The sequence below is a fragment of the Mobula hypostoma genome, chromosome 21 (assembly GCF_963921235.1).
Source record: "Mobula hypostoma chromosome 21, sMobHyp1.1, whole genome shotgun sequence".
NCBI classification, from domain to species: Eukaryota; Metazoa; Chordata; class Chondrichthyes; order Myliobatiformes; family Myliobatidae; genus Mobula; species Mobula hypostoma.
Window position 1 is genome coordinate 35,871,346 of NC_086117.1, and position 20,241 is coordinate 35,891,586.

General features: G+C 40.7%; 1 protein-coding gene across 3 annotated transcripts in view; it reads right to left on the minus strand.

Moving 5' to 3' along the window:
- brinp1 (bone morphogenetic protein/retinoic acid inducible neural-specific 1) overlaps window positions 1-20,241 on the minus strand; it is a 423,443-nt gene that overhangs the window by 10,713 nt on the left and 392,489 nt on the right. For all 3 annotated transcript variants that reach the window (XM_063073794.1, XM_063073795.1, XM_063073798.1), the window contains exons 6-7: window positions 9,529-9,765; window positions 7,290-7,512 (exon numbers count right to left, since the gene is read on the minus strand). In XM_063073794.1, the coding sequence (XP_062929864.1) occupies window positions 7,290-7,512; window positions 9,529-9,765 (460 nt within the window). The remainder of the gene's footprint in view (window positions 1-7,289; window positions 7,513-9,528; window positions 9,766-20,241) is intronic.

The window sequence follows — 20,241 nt, forward strand, 5'->3', positions numbered from 1 at the left end:
ATGACCTTTCCAATTTGGCTTGGGTCTTCAATCGATCCAGCCTCAATTGTTTCCATGCCTTGTCTCAGCTCTGCTGCACCGAACTGACTCTATGTCCACTCCAGCATCTCCAGCTCGGACATACTGCAACCGTCCTGCCCCAGCGAGAGACCAGTAACACCGCAGGTGTGCCAGGTCATATAGAAGCTTCATCTCAACTCCGACAGGAAAGCCACAGGCCACTGTTTGCAGTGATCTTTTACCAGAAAAAGGGTGAATAACAAAGTATTTAGTTGCTTTCTTTGTTTCATTGACCGCCAGCAAGATGTTGCTCAAACCAGTAAATGGCACAACCCTCCCTCTGCGTGAAAAAGTCCTTCCTCAGATTTTCTCTAAACCTCTTATCCTCAGATTCCCTCTAAATCCCTACCTTTATTCCTGTTATCATTTTAGAATCTAAATAAGATCATTTATGGTTGTCACAGTGGCACAGATCTTACAGCTCCACGAACTTGGGTTTATCTGTGACCTGGTGCTGCTGTCTGGAGTTTTACTGTTCTTTATATAATCAGAAGGGCTCTCTCTGGATACTCTGATCTCCTCTCAGATCCCAAGAATATACTGGTTGGCAAGTTAACTGCCAACTAGAAATTGTCCTTAGTATGTACGTAACTGGTGCAATATAGTAGGAGTTAATGGGGATGAAGTTAGAACAAAACAGAGTTGATATTATTGAGTGCTTGATGGTCAGCTTGGACTTGGTGGGCCAAATGACCTGTTTCTGTCTGTACCACTCCATGAGATCACCAATTACAGGAGTTTAGCTTCAGATGTGGACAATAAATACCATACTCAAACTTGTCTACATACCATACTCATTTCTTTTTGAACAACAATTAATATTTTTACATACAACTTAATATGTTATATAGCATAAAACTGACATCAAATTAAAATGAATTGAATTGAATTGACTTTATTACTTACATCCTTCATATATATGAGTAAAAATCTTTAGCCTCCTAACTTAAAGCTATTAATAAAAAAAGAGTCCAACAAATGCTTCAGGTGTGGATCCCTAACCAGACCTAATAAAGTCGCTGAGTTATTCACCAACACTACCCTATTTAGGCTGGTAAGGGATTATCTGTTATTTTCATCAACAACTCCAGTGAGTTACAATTGTCGATTTAAGAATTTTTGGCATGTTTGAATACACACACACACACACACACACACACATGCACACACACACACACAGAGAAGAGAGTGCACAGTAACACAAAATTTTGAGTTCTCAAGTGAATCAAATGGTCTTTCATCCAGAGATGGATTAAATTAGTTAATGTGAGCACATATTTATTTATTTATTGATACAGAGTGTGGAGGAGGCCTTTCCGGCCCTTCGAACCACACCACCCAGCAATCTCCCAGTGTAATCTTAGCCTAATCACAGGTCAATTTACAATGGCCAATTAAGCTACCAACATCTTTGGAATGTGGGAGGAAACCTACATCATCATGAGGAAAACGTACAAACTTCTTCCAGGCAGCAGCGGGAATTGAACCTGGGTTGCAGGTACTTGTAAAAATTTGTACTAATCACTACGCTACCATGCTGCCCTGAATAATTTAGCTCATGGGGGAGCTGCGGAGCAGACTCGATGGGCCGAATGGCCTTCTTCTGCTCCTCTGTCTTGTCTTGTCTTGTCTTGTGAATAACAATTCATGCATAGAATGATGATATGCACCCTATATTAATCTACATTCAGTCCTGATCACTAGGCCATTATTTTTTCACTTGCAAAGCCATCTTCTCAATGGTGGTGGAAAATTATAAGGGCAAGTTGTCACGGTCCCGACTGTTAATTCTCCATTTTTTCCTAATTCCCTTTGATGACAACACACCTGGTTTTCATCAAGACCTGCAGCATAAAAACCCCAGCTTTGCACCCACTAGTTGCCAGATCGTTGGTTTTGTCAGTGTGGTAATTAACGCTTCCCGACCGCTTAGGATTGTGTGTTCTAAGTTTTGCTTCAGTACCGAGGTTTACCTGTGAAACCCAGTCTCTCCGTGTCAATATAAAATCCCACCTGTCTCCTGCCTTCCTGCTCTCCCTCCTGTTTGCCGTTCAACGCTCACACCCGCGTCTGCATCCTAACTAAATCTCCGTGCCGGTGTCCTGCACTTGGGTTCGCCTCATTGGTTGCAACAGAAGTATTAGTGCCGTCCTTGTGTGAGAACCGTCAGACTATGTTTGTGGTTAAGTTCTGGTACCATGCTTCAGATGTGGACTCACCAAAATAACAGAGAAGCTGAAAGGGCTGAATATTTCCATGACTGGATCACTATTCCCTTGAGTAAAAGAGATCAAGCAGTGAGTTTAAGATAACTAAAGTACTTAATGGCATGGGAAGAAATGAACTATTTCCTGTGACAGGGGAGTCTGGAACAAGTGGGCATCAGCTTAAAATGTTCAGAGAAAGGACCATCTTGTGCAGACTTACTGAAATCTCGGAACTAATCCCATACCATCACCTCCTCACCAGATTGTTACTGAGACCAGGAGGAATGAAAATCTTAAACTGGGATTGCTGGACTTGCATTTGCTGAGGACAATAAGTGAAAAAGAACAAAGAAGGTTAAAGAACTTATGATATAGATCCATGGATGGAATGATTTAGTGGAGTTCCTACATGAATAGAATAAAATTACAGTCTGTCTTATATTCAAGTTACTGGGCTAGACTTTGCAGCCTGCAGTGACTTGAAAAAAAATCTCCTGATCTTCTCTGCAAAAGGTTGGCTGCATTAATGACAACAATGATGAGTGTGGTAACAGGACCTCTCGTGACATAAAGTTGATGGGGATGGGCGTAAGAACTAGCCTCATCATCATAATAATAGATGAAAAAAAGTGCTGACAGCTAAACTACTCACACGACATCCATTCCAAAATCTGCCTAGCCACTTGTCAAAACTTCATAGCAATGGAATGTTTCTGAACATTCAAAGAAACATTCAAATACTTTAAAATGCTGCTAATATGATGACACTTATTCAAAAGTTGAGCATTAACAATTCTTTAAACATAGCTTAACATGTAAACAAATACAAACAATGATGCATAATCTTAATAATCCGTTTCCCCCATTCCTGCCTCCCAACTTTTGCCAGTTGACTACATTGAAGTAAATAGGGAAACTATCCTTGTTCTGAGTCCAATCTTGTGCAGTGGGTTGATGCATTCTCTCCGTAACTTAAGTCCAACATTAAAACACAGTCGATCAATCTGTTAAACATAATTACATAAGAAATAAAAACAAAAGCAGGTCTTTCAGCCCTCCATGCCTGCTTCATCCATCAATAAAATCATGGACTATATTTTTACCCCATGCAGTGACACTATCTTTTAATCCCCTTGACAGCTGACTGCAGATTTGAGACTTAATCATTTGTGATACTGTCTTTGAGACTGGGTGGATAAGAAGGCACATTTTGGCAAATATACAATAAATTGCAAGATCTGGGGAAACATGCAGTGCTTCCACCAGGCAAAATATTACATGGTCCTGGCCAATCTTAGCCTATCAGGGTGTGGACGGATAAATAGAATATGACTTTAGTTTATGGTATTATGGTTCTTTGCAGAACTTTTATATTGCCAACTGTAAATTAGATTGACACTCCTGAATCACTAAGGCACTTTTTCCTCTCCAGTGGGCTGAGATTATGCTAATAGAAGATAAAAGGTTAGTTAGTGATTTTCTTCACTTTTCTTACTCATGCTTTAACAGGATCAATCAATCATATGAATGCAGTATGCATTAGCTGTGTAAGGCTATTAATGTGAATTTGATTGAATACTCTTCCTTTCTTAATAAAGTTGTCTTATTTAAATTATTTCCATTCAATCCATTTCCTTTTCATTTCTTACACCTGTAGTCACAGGGCATGAACAGGAATTTATTTCCACTGCTGTCAAGGGGCACATCAAACACATTGATGATATACGTAGATGGAAATATGCGCTTTTAAAATGCTTAATGATTACCATGAATGGTGTTCGTGACTTTGCTTACCATCCCCACCAAACACACCAATTAGCCAAATTTCTCTGCTCCCTCTTGAAGGTTCTTAGCTTTGGAAACATAGAAACATAGAAAATAGGTGCAGGAATAGGCCATTCGGCCCTTTGAGCCTGCACCGCTATTCAGTATGATCATGGCTGATCATCCAACTCAGAACCCTGTACCTGCCTTCTCTCCATACCCCTGATCCCTTTAGCCACAAGGGCCATATCTAACCCCCTCTTAAATATAGCCAATGAACTGGCCTCAACTGTTTCCTGTGGCAGAGAATTCCACAGCTTCACTACTCTCTGTGTGAAGAAGTTCTTCCTCATCTCGGTCCTAAAAGGCTTCCCCTTTATCCTTAAACTGTGACCCCTCGTTCTGGACTTCCCCAACATCAGGAACAATCTTCCTGCATCTAGCCTGTCCAATCCCTTCAGAATTTTATACGTTTCAATAAGATCCCCCCTCAATCTTCTAAATTCCAGCGAGTATAAGCCTAGTCGATCCAGTCTTTCATCATATGAAAGTCCTGCAATCCCAGGAATCAATCTGGTGAACCTTCTTTGTACTCCCTCTATGGCAAGAATGTCTTTCCTCAGATTAGGGGACCAAAACTGCACACAAACCTGATGATTAAGTTACCGTAAATGTGACTATTTCTCCTAATAGTGAGTATTGAGATATAAAAAAAAGTACTGGGATACCAGATCATTCACCATTCATCAGAACAAGGCAGGAGCAAGTTCTAAGTTACATAGAAAGGCAGAAGGGTTGGTTTGAAGGAAAGAGTACAAAACATAAAGTTTCTGGCAGGGTGGAAGCTGGTGCTGGTTGATAATGTATGACAAAGGTATGTCTGGATGAAGCACAGACAGTTGGAGACAAATAAAACAGGAAACAACTGAACCCTAGAAACACAAACACGGATTGCTGGGTGAACTCAGTAGGTCAGATAGCATCTATGGAGAGGGATCAACAGTAGATGTTTCGGGCTGAGACTCTTCATCAGGGCTAGAAAGGAAGGGGGAATAAGCCAGAACTCGAGGAACATTCTTGTTTTCTTCTCATCCATTCTAGAACTTCAAATTTCTTTAGCCTTCTCGTGGTTACATCTCCCCCTCCACCAGGCATTCCTTCACTACTCTCTCTCTCAGAAAGCATTGTACTTGTAAGTTTCCATTTTTGCAATTATTCTCTTAAATGATAAAGATGGATTCTTGATCCTCCAGTCTATCTTCTCTCAATCCTTGCACTTCATTTGTCTATCTTTCATTTGCCACATTATTTGGGATGGCACGTCAGCGTATTGGTCAGCACAACACTGTACAGTACAGGTGAACCGGGTTCAATTCCTACCACTGCCTGTAAGAACTTTGTACGTTATTCTCATGACCGTATGGGTTTCCTCCAAGTGCTCCGGTTTCCTTGCACAGTCCAGTGACATACCGGTTGGTAGGTTAATTGGCCATTGTAAATTGTCCTGTGATTAGGCTCAGATTAAATCAGGAGATGGCTGAAAGGGCTCAGAGGGCTTACTTCACACGGTATCGCAATAAGTAAATAAATAAATCAGCACTACACTTTCTCTGTAACACTTTATGCTTCATTCTGTTTTTGTACTATTTTGATATATAGAATGATCTATCTGGATGACATGAAAACAAAAGCTTTTCACTATCACTCAAAGTGCAAAGTAAATTTATTATTAAAGTACATATATGTCACCCTGAGACTCATTTTCTTGTGGGCATACTCAATAGATCCATAATAGAATAATAACCATAATGGTACCAACTAAGGTGTTCAAACAGTGTGCAAAAGAAAGCAAAATGTTCAAAGACAAAAACAAAGAAATAATAAATAAACAAACAAACAATAAATAACTATTGAGAAGATGAGATAAAGAGTCCTTGAAAATGAGCCCATAGGTTGTGGGCACATTTCAATGATGGGGCAATTTAAGTTGAATGAAGTTATCCCCTTTGGTTCGACAGCCTGGTGGTTGACAGGTACAAATGACAATAATAAATCAATTATCGATTACTAACCTATTACAGACCACCACTTCTATTCTCTCTGTCCACCACTCCTTTCACTCTATAACATAAATAACATGTTTCTAACTCTTCCTACCATCAGCTTTGCTTCTCTCTCCGCAGAGCTGACGCACGTGTACTTCCAGCATTCGTCTTTATATAAATTACGGATTTCATGCACCTGCAGTAACATGCGTTGAGTTATATGTGTTTATTTATTCCAGTGGGCTATCAGTCTCACTTGTGATCTTCTACTTTTTTGACATGTTTGCATATGCATCCACAACCTCTCAAGAGGGGGTTGTTAAGTACAGATTGAGAGAGAAAATCCTGTCGTATTTTATATTCAGATTGAGAGGTGATCTATTGCAGGTGCTTTAGATGATAAAAAGTATTCAATACAGTACAGAAAGCGTAGCTATTTCCTCTTAGGAATCACTAAATGTAATATATTTCTCATTGTGAATGGAAGAGTAGGTAAAATAAAAAGTACCCATCAATTTACTGCAAATAACTGGCATTTTTGCTCTTCATTTTTCAAATCCTTATACCAATTATTTACATGCAATTGCCAAAGAGGTTACAATACTTACTGACGGTAAAAGTATTTCTTTTTTGCCCCTTGCCTCCCACACTTCATCTACTTCCTTCTACTTAGAATTTTATTTACTTGATTTTCTCCTCTCTATTCACTCCCTGGAGTGAGATGAAAAACAATCACCTCAAAAAAAGGCTATTTCGTTGAAAATTTGATTTATCAGCCTGAACTATATAGATTTCCAAAACCAAATAATGAGACCCCATTTGTCAGTGGTTTGCTAATCCCCATGGCTCTTCGTTGCAAATCTTTACAAGACATTGTATTTCTGAAGGAATGAATTTTAACATGCTGTATTTTACAACATTAGTCCATGTCATTGATTGTCCTTATTCAGGTTGTAATATGAGCAAAAGATCCATAATGCAAAGCACATATTGTTCCACAAATGGAAGTTATTCTGAACTTCCACTGGATAGACAGTGCAGATAATGTGAGAGAAACTGAGAAGAAGTTAGGAGACATAATTTCAAGCCTGCTGGTGAGTAGGCTTTTAATTATGGTGAATTCTAAATCTTGAACCACCATGTAGTGGAAACAGCGATGACTCTCTCATGACTGAACCTGTCGTAGCCCCCAGCAGATGATTGTCTCCCTTACCTTTCTCGAGGCATCTGGTGGTTGGGATTGTGCCGGCAACGAATACTGAGACTAAAAAGCTTGCGGGCTGTGCGTTGGATCTTCAGCTTCAACATCTCCACACGGCTCAGAAGCATCTTGTAGCGTGCTTGGAGATCCCAGTCATTGCCCCAGTACTGGTGAACGGTCCCCATCATCAGGAAATGGGTGGTGGGTAAACGTTTCAAGAAGTTCTTGAACTCAACTGCAAGGATTGGTGACAGGTATGTATTAGATAGGGCAGTCATAGCTTCAAACAACAATGGAACAATCCTTTCTGTCCAATGAACCAACACTGACCATCAAGCACCCAATCGCTCCCATCCTACACGAATCCCATGCTTTAGAGTGAGTGCAAGCTTAGGGCAGCACGGTGGTGTAGTGGTTAGCACAGTGCTTTACAGTACAGATGATTCAATTCCTGCCACTATCTGTAAGGAGTTTGTATGTCCTCCCCATGTCCGCGCAGATTTCCGCCAAATACTCCGGTTTCCTCCCACAGTCCAAAGGCATTCCAATTGGTAGGTTAATTGGTCATTGTAAATTGCCCCGTGACTAGGCTAGGATTAAATGAGGGGACTGCTGGGTGGCAAGGCACAAAGTGCTTGAAGGACCTATTCTGCGCTGGATCTTAATAAGTAAAAGCGATAGGTGAATCTAGCAGAGCAGGGTCGATAGGCAGATGGAGAAGCAGAGAATGGAAATAGTGTCAGGGGCTGGAGGTTAACAGGTGGAGGCAGTACAGGGCTGACAAGGATAGAATCTGATAGAGGAAGCTGGAGTATGGAATCAAGTGAGGGAGGCAGGGAAGGCAGATGAGAACAGTAGGGAGGGGAACCAGTGGGAGGAGTGCGTGGGTAACGGACAGCTGGAGCGGCTGAAAGAGGAGAAAGCAACTAGGTGATGGGGGCCCGGCAGGTTGGAGGAGGAAATGGGTAGATCGGGAGGAGAGAGGACAGGAACTCATGGGAGTAGGTGACTGGAAGCTTGAGAATTCAGTTTGCATGCCACCTGGTTTTAGGTTACTTGGGCGGAATATGAGATACCGTTCCTCTAATTTGCAGTTGGCCTCAGACAGGCAGTAGAGGAAGCTGAGGACCGACATATTGGTTTGGGAATGGGGAGGAGAATTACAGAACAAGACAATATATGCTCCATTATAATGAGAGAATGCAGATATTCGGTGGATACAACAAAATACTGAAATTTATTTCCTCATAATTTCTGGATTTTCAGGTTTTTCAAAAACTAACTCACGCAAAGGGACCTGGAGGATTATAAATCAGACAAGCTCTTCACAACTCCCTGGTTTCAGTTAAGTTGTCAGCAGGAGCTCAAATAACATTATCAGGATGTGAAAGGTTCAACGATTTACAATTTGATGGGATACTACACCTCAGTCACTTCTGCATAATCAGTAATGGTATTTCTTTAGAGTCAGTTAATGGTATAGTTTCATTGGTGAGGTAAGCCAGTAAATTATCATTGCTGATGACATGATTTACAACAGCCTTAAGTAGGATGGAAATGAAATGAAGGCTATTACTCTGTTCCATGTCTTTTCCCATCTCGGCTACGTTTTTGTGATGGCTCATGAAGGACTATAAATCTGTGCATAAAGGAAGGTGCTGATTCAATGTAATCATTTTGTGAATCTACCATGGGAAGGGGATAGGACAGAGGGTAATGTATTAATTCCTGCATGTACAGCAAGTACACTCTTTCTTACTGAGGTCGCTGAATGACAACCAGAAAAGGCAGGATATTTTGCCAAAATCATCTCGCTTCTTAACTGGAATGCTAACGGGCCAAGCGTGGGATTTTAACTGCTCTCCCATACCCAGTAGGCTGAGGCTCAGGATGGAAACTATAGCAAGTCTGACCGGAGCATCAAACTTTATCCAATGGGTGAATTAAATTCTGGAGCTGATACCTCATTGAAACAGGAAACAGAGGGGGGAAAAAAAATCAATCACGATGGTCATCAGAGAGGCTCTGTCACTTGCCAAGGATTTTTTGTTTTGGAAAGGTACAATTCTTGGAGCAGATTCATGGATGTCAGTTTGGTTAACATTTTGCATGGGAAACAAAAGGTAAACAGTAAATACTGAAAGAATTGTTAAAGTGACAAGAATCTTTAATTGAGTGAATGCTATCCATTAACCAAGTGACCCGTCATGTTAATAAGGTAATTTTAACATCAGGCACTTGTCTGGTTTACCTGACATTTCAAAATCCTTATAGGCAGTATTCCAAGCTTCAGTAAGCCCAGCCAATGTATTTTCCATGATCTGGATGTCGGTGATGGGACAGTTACACTGTGGGAATTCTGCTGCACATTGACAAGCACACTGGCTGTTCTTACAGATGTATTCCCCCTCCGCATTGCACATGATGTAACTTAAGGCTGACTGCACAAACTTTTCCCTTAGGTATTCAGGAAGAACAACCTGGAGACCTACAAAAGCAGAAAACATAGGAAAAGGTGTTATTGATTTTTTATTTAATGCTGTTACTGTCACTGGAATACAAAACGTAGTCCTTGTCAAGCTGAAAACAGTACCTCGGCTAGTATAAAACTAGGGTTCATTAGGGCAATATAGCTCAGAAAATTAAAAAAAAATTGAGGAAATAAAGATTATATCAAGCTTGCTGTAATTTAGTAATGGAGTGCTTATTTATATACGTTTGAATCTCACAGTATTCAGGGATACTCATCCAGTTTTAATTCATACATTGTAATAGACAGGTTGCCGTCAATGTGCACTGTTGTTAGGATGACTAACAGCCCGGCAAATTTAATGCATCACAATTATCTCTCACTTAAAGTCAGTTCAAGTGAGGTGCCCAATTAAAAAGTTGCAGGTGTAGGAGGTGTACACGCTGGCTCAATGCATGATAAAAATTTGTTGCAAGATTTATGCTGCCATGGACTCCTAAAAAGGCAGGCTATAACTTTCTGGTAGTTCATCCAAGGAGCTGCAATAGTGCCAAGCAGTCTTTGTTGAACTAACTGGCAGAAGAAGGAGTAGATACTGCTGAACCTGGGCTACACGCATCCTTGGCAATTTGTCAATACTGATGAAAGATTAGCTTCATTTCTCTTTCCAAAGATGTTCCTAATAGTCTGAGTTTTTACAATAGTTTCTATTTTTTATTCTGTAATTCTGCATTTGCAACTTGGCCAATTACTCTTATGTTCACAGCTGATCCTTGCAGGATATATCTCAACTTACTCTGTATAAAAATAATGACATAGCAGTGGAGTTAAGAGTTCAGATAGAACTCTAAACTCTGGTAAAGTGAGAACTAAAGACAGAAAGTGCTGAAAACACTTAGCAATTAAGCAGCTTCTGTGGAAAGAAAAGTAGAATTAATGCTTCAGGTTGAAAACACTCTGATGGAACTGGGAAAAGAGAGAGAAGACAATCATTCTAAGGGGCAGAGAGGGCGGGGAAGGTTGAAACGACAAAGAGAGTATCTCTGATTAGATGAGGCCAAATGTGCAATGCGTTAATAAAGCATTGATGAATGTGAGAACTATGATTTAAATCCACAAGTACACGGAGTCATGGAGTACAGAAGCAGGACATTTTTGCTCATCATTTCTTCGCCAAGCATGAAGTACTTACCAGTGTTAATCCCCTTACCAGCACTTGGTCTACAGTTTTCTCTGCTTTAGCAATTGATGCGCTCATCTGGGTAAATATTCAAATATTGTGAATGTACCTGGCTCTACTCGAACTCAAGCAGGGTTTGCTTGAATCCAACAACCCTTATGGTGAAAATACTTCCTTGTACCCCTGAAAATTTACTACTTGTTACCCTATGCCCTTGGGTTTTAAATACATTTGTTATGGGAAAACATATTTTATCTGCACCATTTTGGCTTCTTATAATTATGAATGCTTTTATCAGTTAACCTGGAGCCGACTCCACTCCCAGGAAAACAAATCCAACATATCCAGTCTCTCCCATAACTAAAATGCTCCATTCCAGGCAACACCACGCCAAATCTCCTTTACACCCTTTCCAATGCAATCACCTCCTTCTTAAAGTATGGCAACCAGAAATAGATACAGTACTCCAGCTATGGCTGAACCAGTGGCCAGTGTTTTATGTAGGTCTACCAGAAGTCAATCACTGGTTTAGAAATTGTTATAGAATCAGTTGTATATTTGCTATGAGAGTATTCTTAGGAAGCAGTGCATTGACTCTGCATTCACAGTTGTAATGTGTGGTCTGTAACTCATATGTTAACCATTAGTTTTCCTCTGCAGATGTTGCCTCGCCCACTGAATTCATCCATTAGCTTGTTCTTCTTTTTCTCCTCCAGATTCCACTGTCTGCACATTTTCCTGTTTCTATCCTCCCAGCTGCCCAGTTCCCAACTGTTTTCCAGGATTTTGCAGCTACTTCACCTTTTCAGTATCTACTGTATTTCGCATTGAAGTGCAAGTTTAATTTCAAGTTATTGTTTGGAATTATATCTTTGTTCTTCTTTCTGTAGCCATGAGATGCTCTAGCTCACAAAGAAAAGTTTGAGAGAAAGCTCCTCAGCAGCAGCAATTAGATAATTCTGCTAGCTTGATAAGAATTTCAAGTTTTATTGCAAATCAACACTCTCCAAAATCAGAACATAATTGGAATTCTATTTTTGTGCTTTCTCTGATAAGCCATTTATTTTACAAACAGATTAATGATTAACTTTATTTGCAATATGTATATCAAACTGCAAAACGTACAGCGAAAATGCATTGTTTGCGTCAACCACCAATACAGTATGAGGGTGTGCTGGGGCAGCCTGCAAGTGTTGTGATCTTCCATCGCCAACGTAGCAAATGGATTGTTTGACTCTTTCATTTGCTGTCTATCTTCCAATTGGCAGGCTCTGTCACATGGTCCTTTCCTGTGTTTTAAGTCTGAAATAATTGTATCAATATAATAAATTTACTTCAAGGTTAGCTCAGGTAAGCTCTTTTGGCTTGTGCAAGGGAACTGTGCCTGCACAGAGGGTGAAGATGAAATGGAATGGGTCAGTTGAAACCACTGATTACCTGGACTTAGCTGGAGAACAAGTTAGATATAGCAGCTAAAACCTTTCAGGAAGATACAGGTGTCCCCCGCTTTTCGAACGTTCACTTTACAAAACCTCACTGTTACGAAAGACCTACATTAGTACCCTGATTTCTCTAACAGAAGGTGTTTTCACTGTTACAAAAAAAAAATCAGCGTGCCATAAAAGGCAGCGCGTGCCCCAAGCAGCTGCTCTCCCCCGGATTCGGAACAGCATTGCTTTAACACGTGCCTGTGAGCAGCCATTTGCAAGATGAGTTCTGAGGCATTGGAAAAGCCTGAAAGAGCTCGTAAGGGTGTTACACTTAGCGTAAAACTAGACATAATTAAGCGTTTTGATCGTGGTGATCGAAGTAAGGACAACGTGAGTTTGGCTTGTGGAAGCTGACAAAGATGATGTTGAATAGGTTTTGGCATCCCATGACCAAGAACTGATAGATGAAGAGCTGATGCAATTGGAAGAGGAAAGGATAACAATCGAAACCGAATGCAGTAATGAAATGAATGTGAAGCAACTGCATGAGATTTTCGCTGCAATGATAAAGTACACTTTAGTTTTGAAAGGGTACGTAGGTTTAGGGGATATTTGCAAGATGGTTTGAGTCCTTACAAAGAACTGTATGATAGAAAAATGCACGAGGCTCAGCAGTCAAGCAAGCCTTCCACATCAGCCACAGCAGACGACGAACCTCAGCCTTTGACATCGAGGTGAGCAGTCACAGGAGAAGATGAGCCACCTGCTCTAATGGAAACAGACGATGAGATGACACCCCAGTGTCCCACCACCCCAACACCTGGGCCACGGACAGATACCAATTCACGGAGAATGCAGCGGTAGCCGGGAGACACACAGCACATCTTTAAGAAAAAAGCCAAAATAAACATGCTAAATAATTAGGTGTTGTCCCACACTTAAATGTCGGCCCACTTAGCATGCTTATTTCAGCTTTTTTCTTAAAGATGTGCTGTGTGCCTCCCGGCTACCTCTGGACCCCTGCATGCTTTGCAGCAATGTATTGGTTGGCAGCCTGGAGGGTGGGGGCCACTGCACCACCCCAACCTGCGACGACGCAGTCTAACACACCATCATCAGTGTGCTCGATGTCTTCCCGATTCCGGTCAGTGATACTACACTGTACATACATTATTTCTACTTTATATAGGCTGTGTATTTTTATGTGTTATTTGGTATGATTTGGCAGCTTCATAGCTTAAAGTTTACTGGAGAGAGTGTTTCTGCCAACAGCGCTTGCGTGAGATTTTCTGCCGAGAGTGCTTGCGTGAGATTTTCGCTTCGGCGAACAGTGCCAGCAATGATTGTGGAAAAGTATTTCTACTTTATATAGGCTGTGTATTTATCATAATATTCCTGCTTTTACTATATGTTACTGTTATTTTAGGTTTTATGTGTTATTTGGCATGATTTGGTAGGTTATTTTTGGGTCTGCGAACGCTCACAAAATTTTCCCATGTAAATAAATGGCAATTGCTTCTTCGCTTTACGACATTTTGGCTTACGAACCGTTTCATAGGAACGCTCTATCTTCGGATGGCGGGGGAAACCTGTGCTGCAGAAGTATGAGAACACATGGCTGAAGGGTTGAGCTTTCTAAATGTCTCATTATACAATAAAGTAAAAAGCTGGAACTGACTGACAGCTCCAACAGATCCAAAAAGCACAATGTAGGATGATCTTTGGAGTTTATATCTATTGCCAGAATTAGATCTAATTAATACTCACAAAGAAGAGTGCTCACATTGGAAACACTATCAGAAAAAAATTAACATAGACAAGAGTTTGACATGTCTAGCTCAGGAATGTCATGCTGTTACTGATGTCATTTAGGAGGTGATTGTCCCATTCAAATTAAGAATCTTCTTGTGTCAACACTTTGTTTTAGTCATCTTTTACCCAATTCTGATCTTGTTAATTGATTTGGATAACTTTATAGTTAAAACAGCACACACAAAAAAAAAAGATGGAGTAATTTAGCAGGTTAGGCAGCATCTATGGAGAGGAACACACAATTGGCTTTTCGGCCCGGATCCTGAACAAAGATCTTCGCTTGAACATTGATTACTTGTTCCTCTCCATAGATGCTACCTGGCCTGCTGTATTCCTCTGCCATTTTGTGTGTGTTGGTCTAGATTCCCAGCATCTGCAGAATCCCTTGTGTTTGTAACTAAAAGATATATAATCAATCTTTTGGCTAATTGCTCTATTATTCAGTCATATATATCTGTACCAAAATAATGCCCTAATATTACTATTTTGGAGAGCTTCAGGCCACAAAGGCCACTGTGAATGCAACTTGGTATTTTTTTAAAGCCAGCTGGCCTGTCTCCGAAAGGGCAACAATGTGTTTGTTTGGCCTTAACATCCAAAACTTAGCAGACCAGGCAGCATTAGTGAACAGAAATAGACAGTCAACGTTTTGGGTTGAGACCCTTCACCTGGACTGAAAGATCAAGGAGACGAACCCCAGTAAGGACACGTGGCTGTGGTAGTGAGCCTGGGTGAGCATGAGGTCAAAGAGTTAAGAGGTGCCGATGTGTATTCGTCAGCATTCTTGGATGGGAAAGGGAAAGCAGTTGGTGAAGCACAAACTGGTTCCTGTTGTAGATCACCAAGCAGTAATCCTCTCTGGGAAGAGGCCATCTTGCCTCTTCCCAAGGGAGCTCTTGGCCCATCAAAGGTAAAGTGCTCACTGGAGAACAAACTTCAGTGAGAGTCAGAAAGATAAACCTGAGGGAAAACAGTTGTCTGGAGCAACATTACAAATGGTTGCATCTTTTCCCTTGTGCTTGCGATCAACAGTAGTGCTCACAGGTGATCACTCTCAAGCTGGTACCAGTATATGCATTTTCCTTTGGAGACTACTTCTCCTTTCTGCATACAACATCAATGATCAATTCTTCAAAGAAATAACATAGCAGGGAGGTGGGGATAAGATATATCTTGCCTCAGCAGAAGCGTGATACTGATTACTTACTTTCTTTGAGATTCACAGTCAGCATAAAAAAAAACTAGATAAAGCTAAAACTAGAGAAAATTAAAATATCACTCTTGACCCTTGGATGAGGGAGGTTCTCATTGAAATCTACCGGATGCTGTAAGGTCTAGAGGGAGTAGACATGGAAGGGACATTTCCATTATTAATAGTGTCATAGATCCAACGGCATATGAAACCATGGATATAAAACCAAGAAGATGAGGAATTTTGTTTGCCGGTGGATGGTGAATCTCTGGACTTCATTGCCATGGAGAACAGTAGAAGGCAGGTCACTGGGTCTATTTAAGGCAGAGATTAATAGGTTTTTGATTGGTAAGGGGTGTAAGGGTTTTGAAAAAAAATCAGCCATGATTGAATGGTGGTGCAGATTCAGTAGGATGAATAACCTAATTCTGCTCCTATACCTGGTGGACTTAACTCCTTTACTACTGCTAAGTTTTCAGCAACTGGATACCAGTGGTGACCTGAGATGAATAATAAATACCAGTAAGTACAATGGATTAACTTTAAATCAACAACTCTATATCAAAAGACCAAGGACCAAATGTGAGGCAGTCCTGTCTTGAATTGTGTCAGAATTGCAGTATTTTTAGAAGGCATACATCAAAAGCTCTCCCAATTTCTGTAACGTGAAACAGTTTTATTCCAATTGTTTACCTACCTGAGGCTTTGCAGTGATGTTTTCAACTATTCTTATTCTTCCTAGAATGGGGGAGATTGAATAGTGTGCTTGGCCTAATGTTGATTACACCAGTACTTACCCTCAGTGGAACCTTCTTTAGTACCTCCTGCATCTGGTCACTGGGTGTATGTTCAATGTCTTCTGCTGCTGTAGGCTATTCACTTCAAGGTTCAACATGTTGTGCATTCAGAGATGTTCTTTTGCACACCACCTTTGTAACATATGTTTATTTGAGTTACCATCATCTTCACGTCAGCTTAAACTAGTCTGGTCATTCTCCTCTGACCTCTATAATTAACAAGAACCACTACTCACTGGATGTTTTTTTTTTGTTTTTTACACCATTGTCTGTAAACTCTAGAGGCTGCTGTGTGTGAAAATCTTGGGAGATCAGCAGCTTCTGAGATACTCAAACCACCTTGTCCTGTGCCAACAATCGTTTGACAATCAAAGTCACTTAGATCACACTCCTTTCCCATTCTGATATTTAGTCTGCAGAACAACTGAGCCTCTTGACCACGTCCGCATGCTTCTATGCATTGAGTTCCTGCTACATGATTGACTGATTAGATATTTGCATTAAAGAGGAGGTGTACAGCTGTACCTAGTAAATTGGCCACTGAATGTATGTAACAATAAAAATTAACTGACCCATAAGAATGCTCTGTTGCCTACCAAGAGATTTTGGACTGCCATTTGTAGTTTCAGTTGAGCTCCGATAGGAGAGCAAAATGTCCAAATCAATAAAAGTTAATTCCACGCTCTCTGATCCAAAATATTAATACATTATTGTCATGATAATATATCAACGAAATGCAAAACAAGTCAGGAGCTTGCAAGCAAATGAAAACAAATGTAGTGAAATTGCTTAACACGTAAAAAATGGGCAATGAAATATTTGCTAAACACGTGTGACTGGACACTCCGAGGCGCTTGAAAAGATAGTTACAGCAGCCATCTTCATCATACATTTAAGGTCATTTGAACCTGAACTAAGGTGAGGCAGGGGAGCTGGCAATTTTGGGAACTTAATTACCGTCCCTGCCAATCTCTGATGTTGGTGACACTGGATTATGAATGAACATGTTCTCCCGGGACAGGTGTGTAACAGGACATCCGAAAGAACAATGTGTTACCAATCCTAATGCAATATTCAAAGGAATACCAGACAAGGAATAACATTATTCCATGGAAACTTGGTGCAGGAATTATATTGGAAGTGCAAAGGCTGAATTAATTTTGTGAGATTTGACCCAGGAATGGTTGCAAATGCAATTTGGTTTAGCTTAAATTAACTTTCAGTCATGCAGCTGTGGTAAAGAACAACACAATATAATCAAATACTTAGGTAATTTGAGACGCAATGAAAGGCCAGCACTAATCAGCAACCAAAATTAGTTTTCTTCTGTAGAATCAGAGGCAAAGTTGAGGCACCAAATTTACATCCATCTTCACAAACAATGAGAATACTGGGTAATTGCAGTATAGGATGAGATAGAAGATAGTATCGGATAGGATACATCCAGATTATAGGAATTACTTAACTGGTTAACAGTGCTCTGAATAGAAAAATAGAGTGATAAAAGATGGGTTGCATTAAAACTAGAAAATGTTGGAAGACTGTCCGAATTGCAGACATTTGTTAAGGAGGGAGATGTGACTGTGTAACGGAGCCATGGCCAAAACATTATCAAAGACTAAGCGGGAAAGAGAACCAACAGAGAGAGAAAAAATCAAAAGGGACAGGCAGAAATCCTGCCGGTAAACAGAGGAGAATTTTTTTTTGGCTAGCATTCCTGGAAGGGAAGTGACATCATCCCATTTGGTTTCAGATTTAATTTTTTTAAATTCCCATATTTATATGCAATATGAGACTTCGACATGCCATAATATTCAAAGGCCAATGGCAAGCCAGGGTGTAGCATTATTCAGCTGCACAACAGTCCTCGTGAAGAGGCTGTTTTTCAGTCTTATTGTCTTGCTTAAGATGTGGAACAGACATTGTCCGGGATGGGATGGGTGTTTAATGATATTGTGAGCATTAAGCGTTGTAGGTTGTCGCCAGGTGCAGCAGTTGAGTTTCAGTGATGTCCAGAGCGGTCCCAATCACCCAGCGGAGTGCTCTGTCATCTGCCTTGCTGCAGGTAGAGTACCACACTGTCATTCCGTATGTCAGTATGCTCTCTATTTATCATCAATAAAAGTTGGCCAGCAATTTTAGGAGCAGATTAACTCTCCTTAAGCACCTCAGGTAGTATAATCATTGTTGTGCCTTCCCTGCTATGGAGGTTGTGTTGATGGATCTAGAGAGCTCCTTGTTGATGTCCATCCTCAAAAACATGAAACTGGAGACCCTTTCCACTACCTCACCATTTATGAACAGTGGGGCTTGTACGGAACCCCTTGCCTCCCAAAACTGAATTATCATTTCTTCTGACGAAGGGTCTCGGCCTGAAACGTCGACTGCGCTTCTTCCTATAGATGCTGCCTGGCCTGCTGCGTTCACCAGCAACTTTGATGTATGTTGCTTGAATTTCCAGCATCTGCAGAATTCCTGTTGTTATCATTTCTTCTGTCTTCTTGATGTTGAGTGATAGGTTGTGGCTCCTGAACCAATCGGACAGTTTCAGTACCTCCTCTCTATTTGTTAGTGTTTGTGATTAGGACAATCACAATTGTGTTGTCTGCAAATTTGACAATTGAGTTCACAACAAGAGTAGCAGTGCAGTCATAGGTGAAGAAAGAGTAGATAATTGGGCTCAACGCACACCCCTGTGGGCACCAGTGTTCAAGATTGGGGGGGTGGGGGGGGGTGATGTGCACTTGCCTCGTTTCATTGTCTGTGTATGATTAGTGAGAAAGCCCAAGATCTAATTACCGATTGATGTGCCAAGACCTAGATTTTCCAGCTGGACAGTCAGCTTGTTCAGTAGTATGGTGTTAAAGAACAAACTGTAACCAATGAAGAGCATTCTGATGTAGGTGTCTTTGTGCTCCAGGTGTTCTAAAAAAGTATGAAGGATGATAGGTATGCATCTTCAGTTGATCTATTTGCCATGTAGGCAAACTGGTGCTGGTCAAGATTGCTGAGATTATGTACTTGATGTGGAACATGACAAATATTTCCAAGCACTTGGCAACCACTGGTCTGTAGTCATTAAGACATGCTGCTGCTGATGTCTTGGGGACAGATATGATGGTGACTGCTTTGAAGCATGCCAGAACCAGAGCCTGGTAGAAAAAGAGTTAGTGAGTGCCTGTCAGAGCTTCCAGCAACTGGTCAGCGCCGTCCCCGAGGACCTGTCTAAGTACGCCATCTGGTCCTGCTGCTCGGCATGCGTTGACATTATGGAGTACATGCCTCACCTCAAGTTTATTCAGTACCTGCGCAATTCCTCCAACCGACGATAAGGTCCTCATCACTGGTTCCTTATTGTCCTTATCAAAGTGAGCAAAAAAGTTGCTCAGCTCTTCGGCTAGCTTAAGATGAGTTGCATCCCTGGTTGCTCAAGTGAACAAGGGGAAAACTAATGGCGCACACTTTATTCCTCTGTAAACATTGGCCAAGAGGACTGGAAGATTGCAATTGATTAGTCTTTTTGGGAAAAAGAGTCATAAATCTAGGTGTTGTAAAACTATCAAGTTAGTATCAGTAATTGGGGCTTAGCTGCTGAAACATTAACCCCAGATAAAACAGTCACTTGTTAGAAACATGGGTTAGTATACAAAACTGACAAAGATCAATTAAAGGCCTGTTCAACTTGCTTCATTTCATTGAGCAAGTAAAGCAGAATGTTGATGAGGTCGATTTAGTTAGTATAAAATACAAGAAATTTCAAAAAAGCAAGTATATGTCAAGGTATACGTCAAATTTTCCCAAACAGCCACTGAAGAGGGTGAGTTTATTTGTTGATAAAGAAATAACAATTGTCATAATTAGAACATAATGTAAAATCGATGCAATGATTTTTCTGCGACTGATCAAACAACAAGATGTCTCAGCATCAGGCCTAGGCCACAAGGGTCTTCATTCTGTGTTAACTAAGGTGCTAACGCTGGCGTGTGTTCCACCTCTAAGAACTCTGGATATAGTTTGCTGCCATTTACCTTCTGTGCACAGACATTGATATCCCTTTACGGGAAATCTTGTCAAATGATCCCT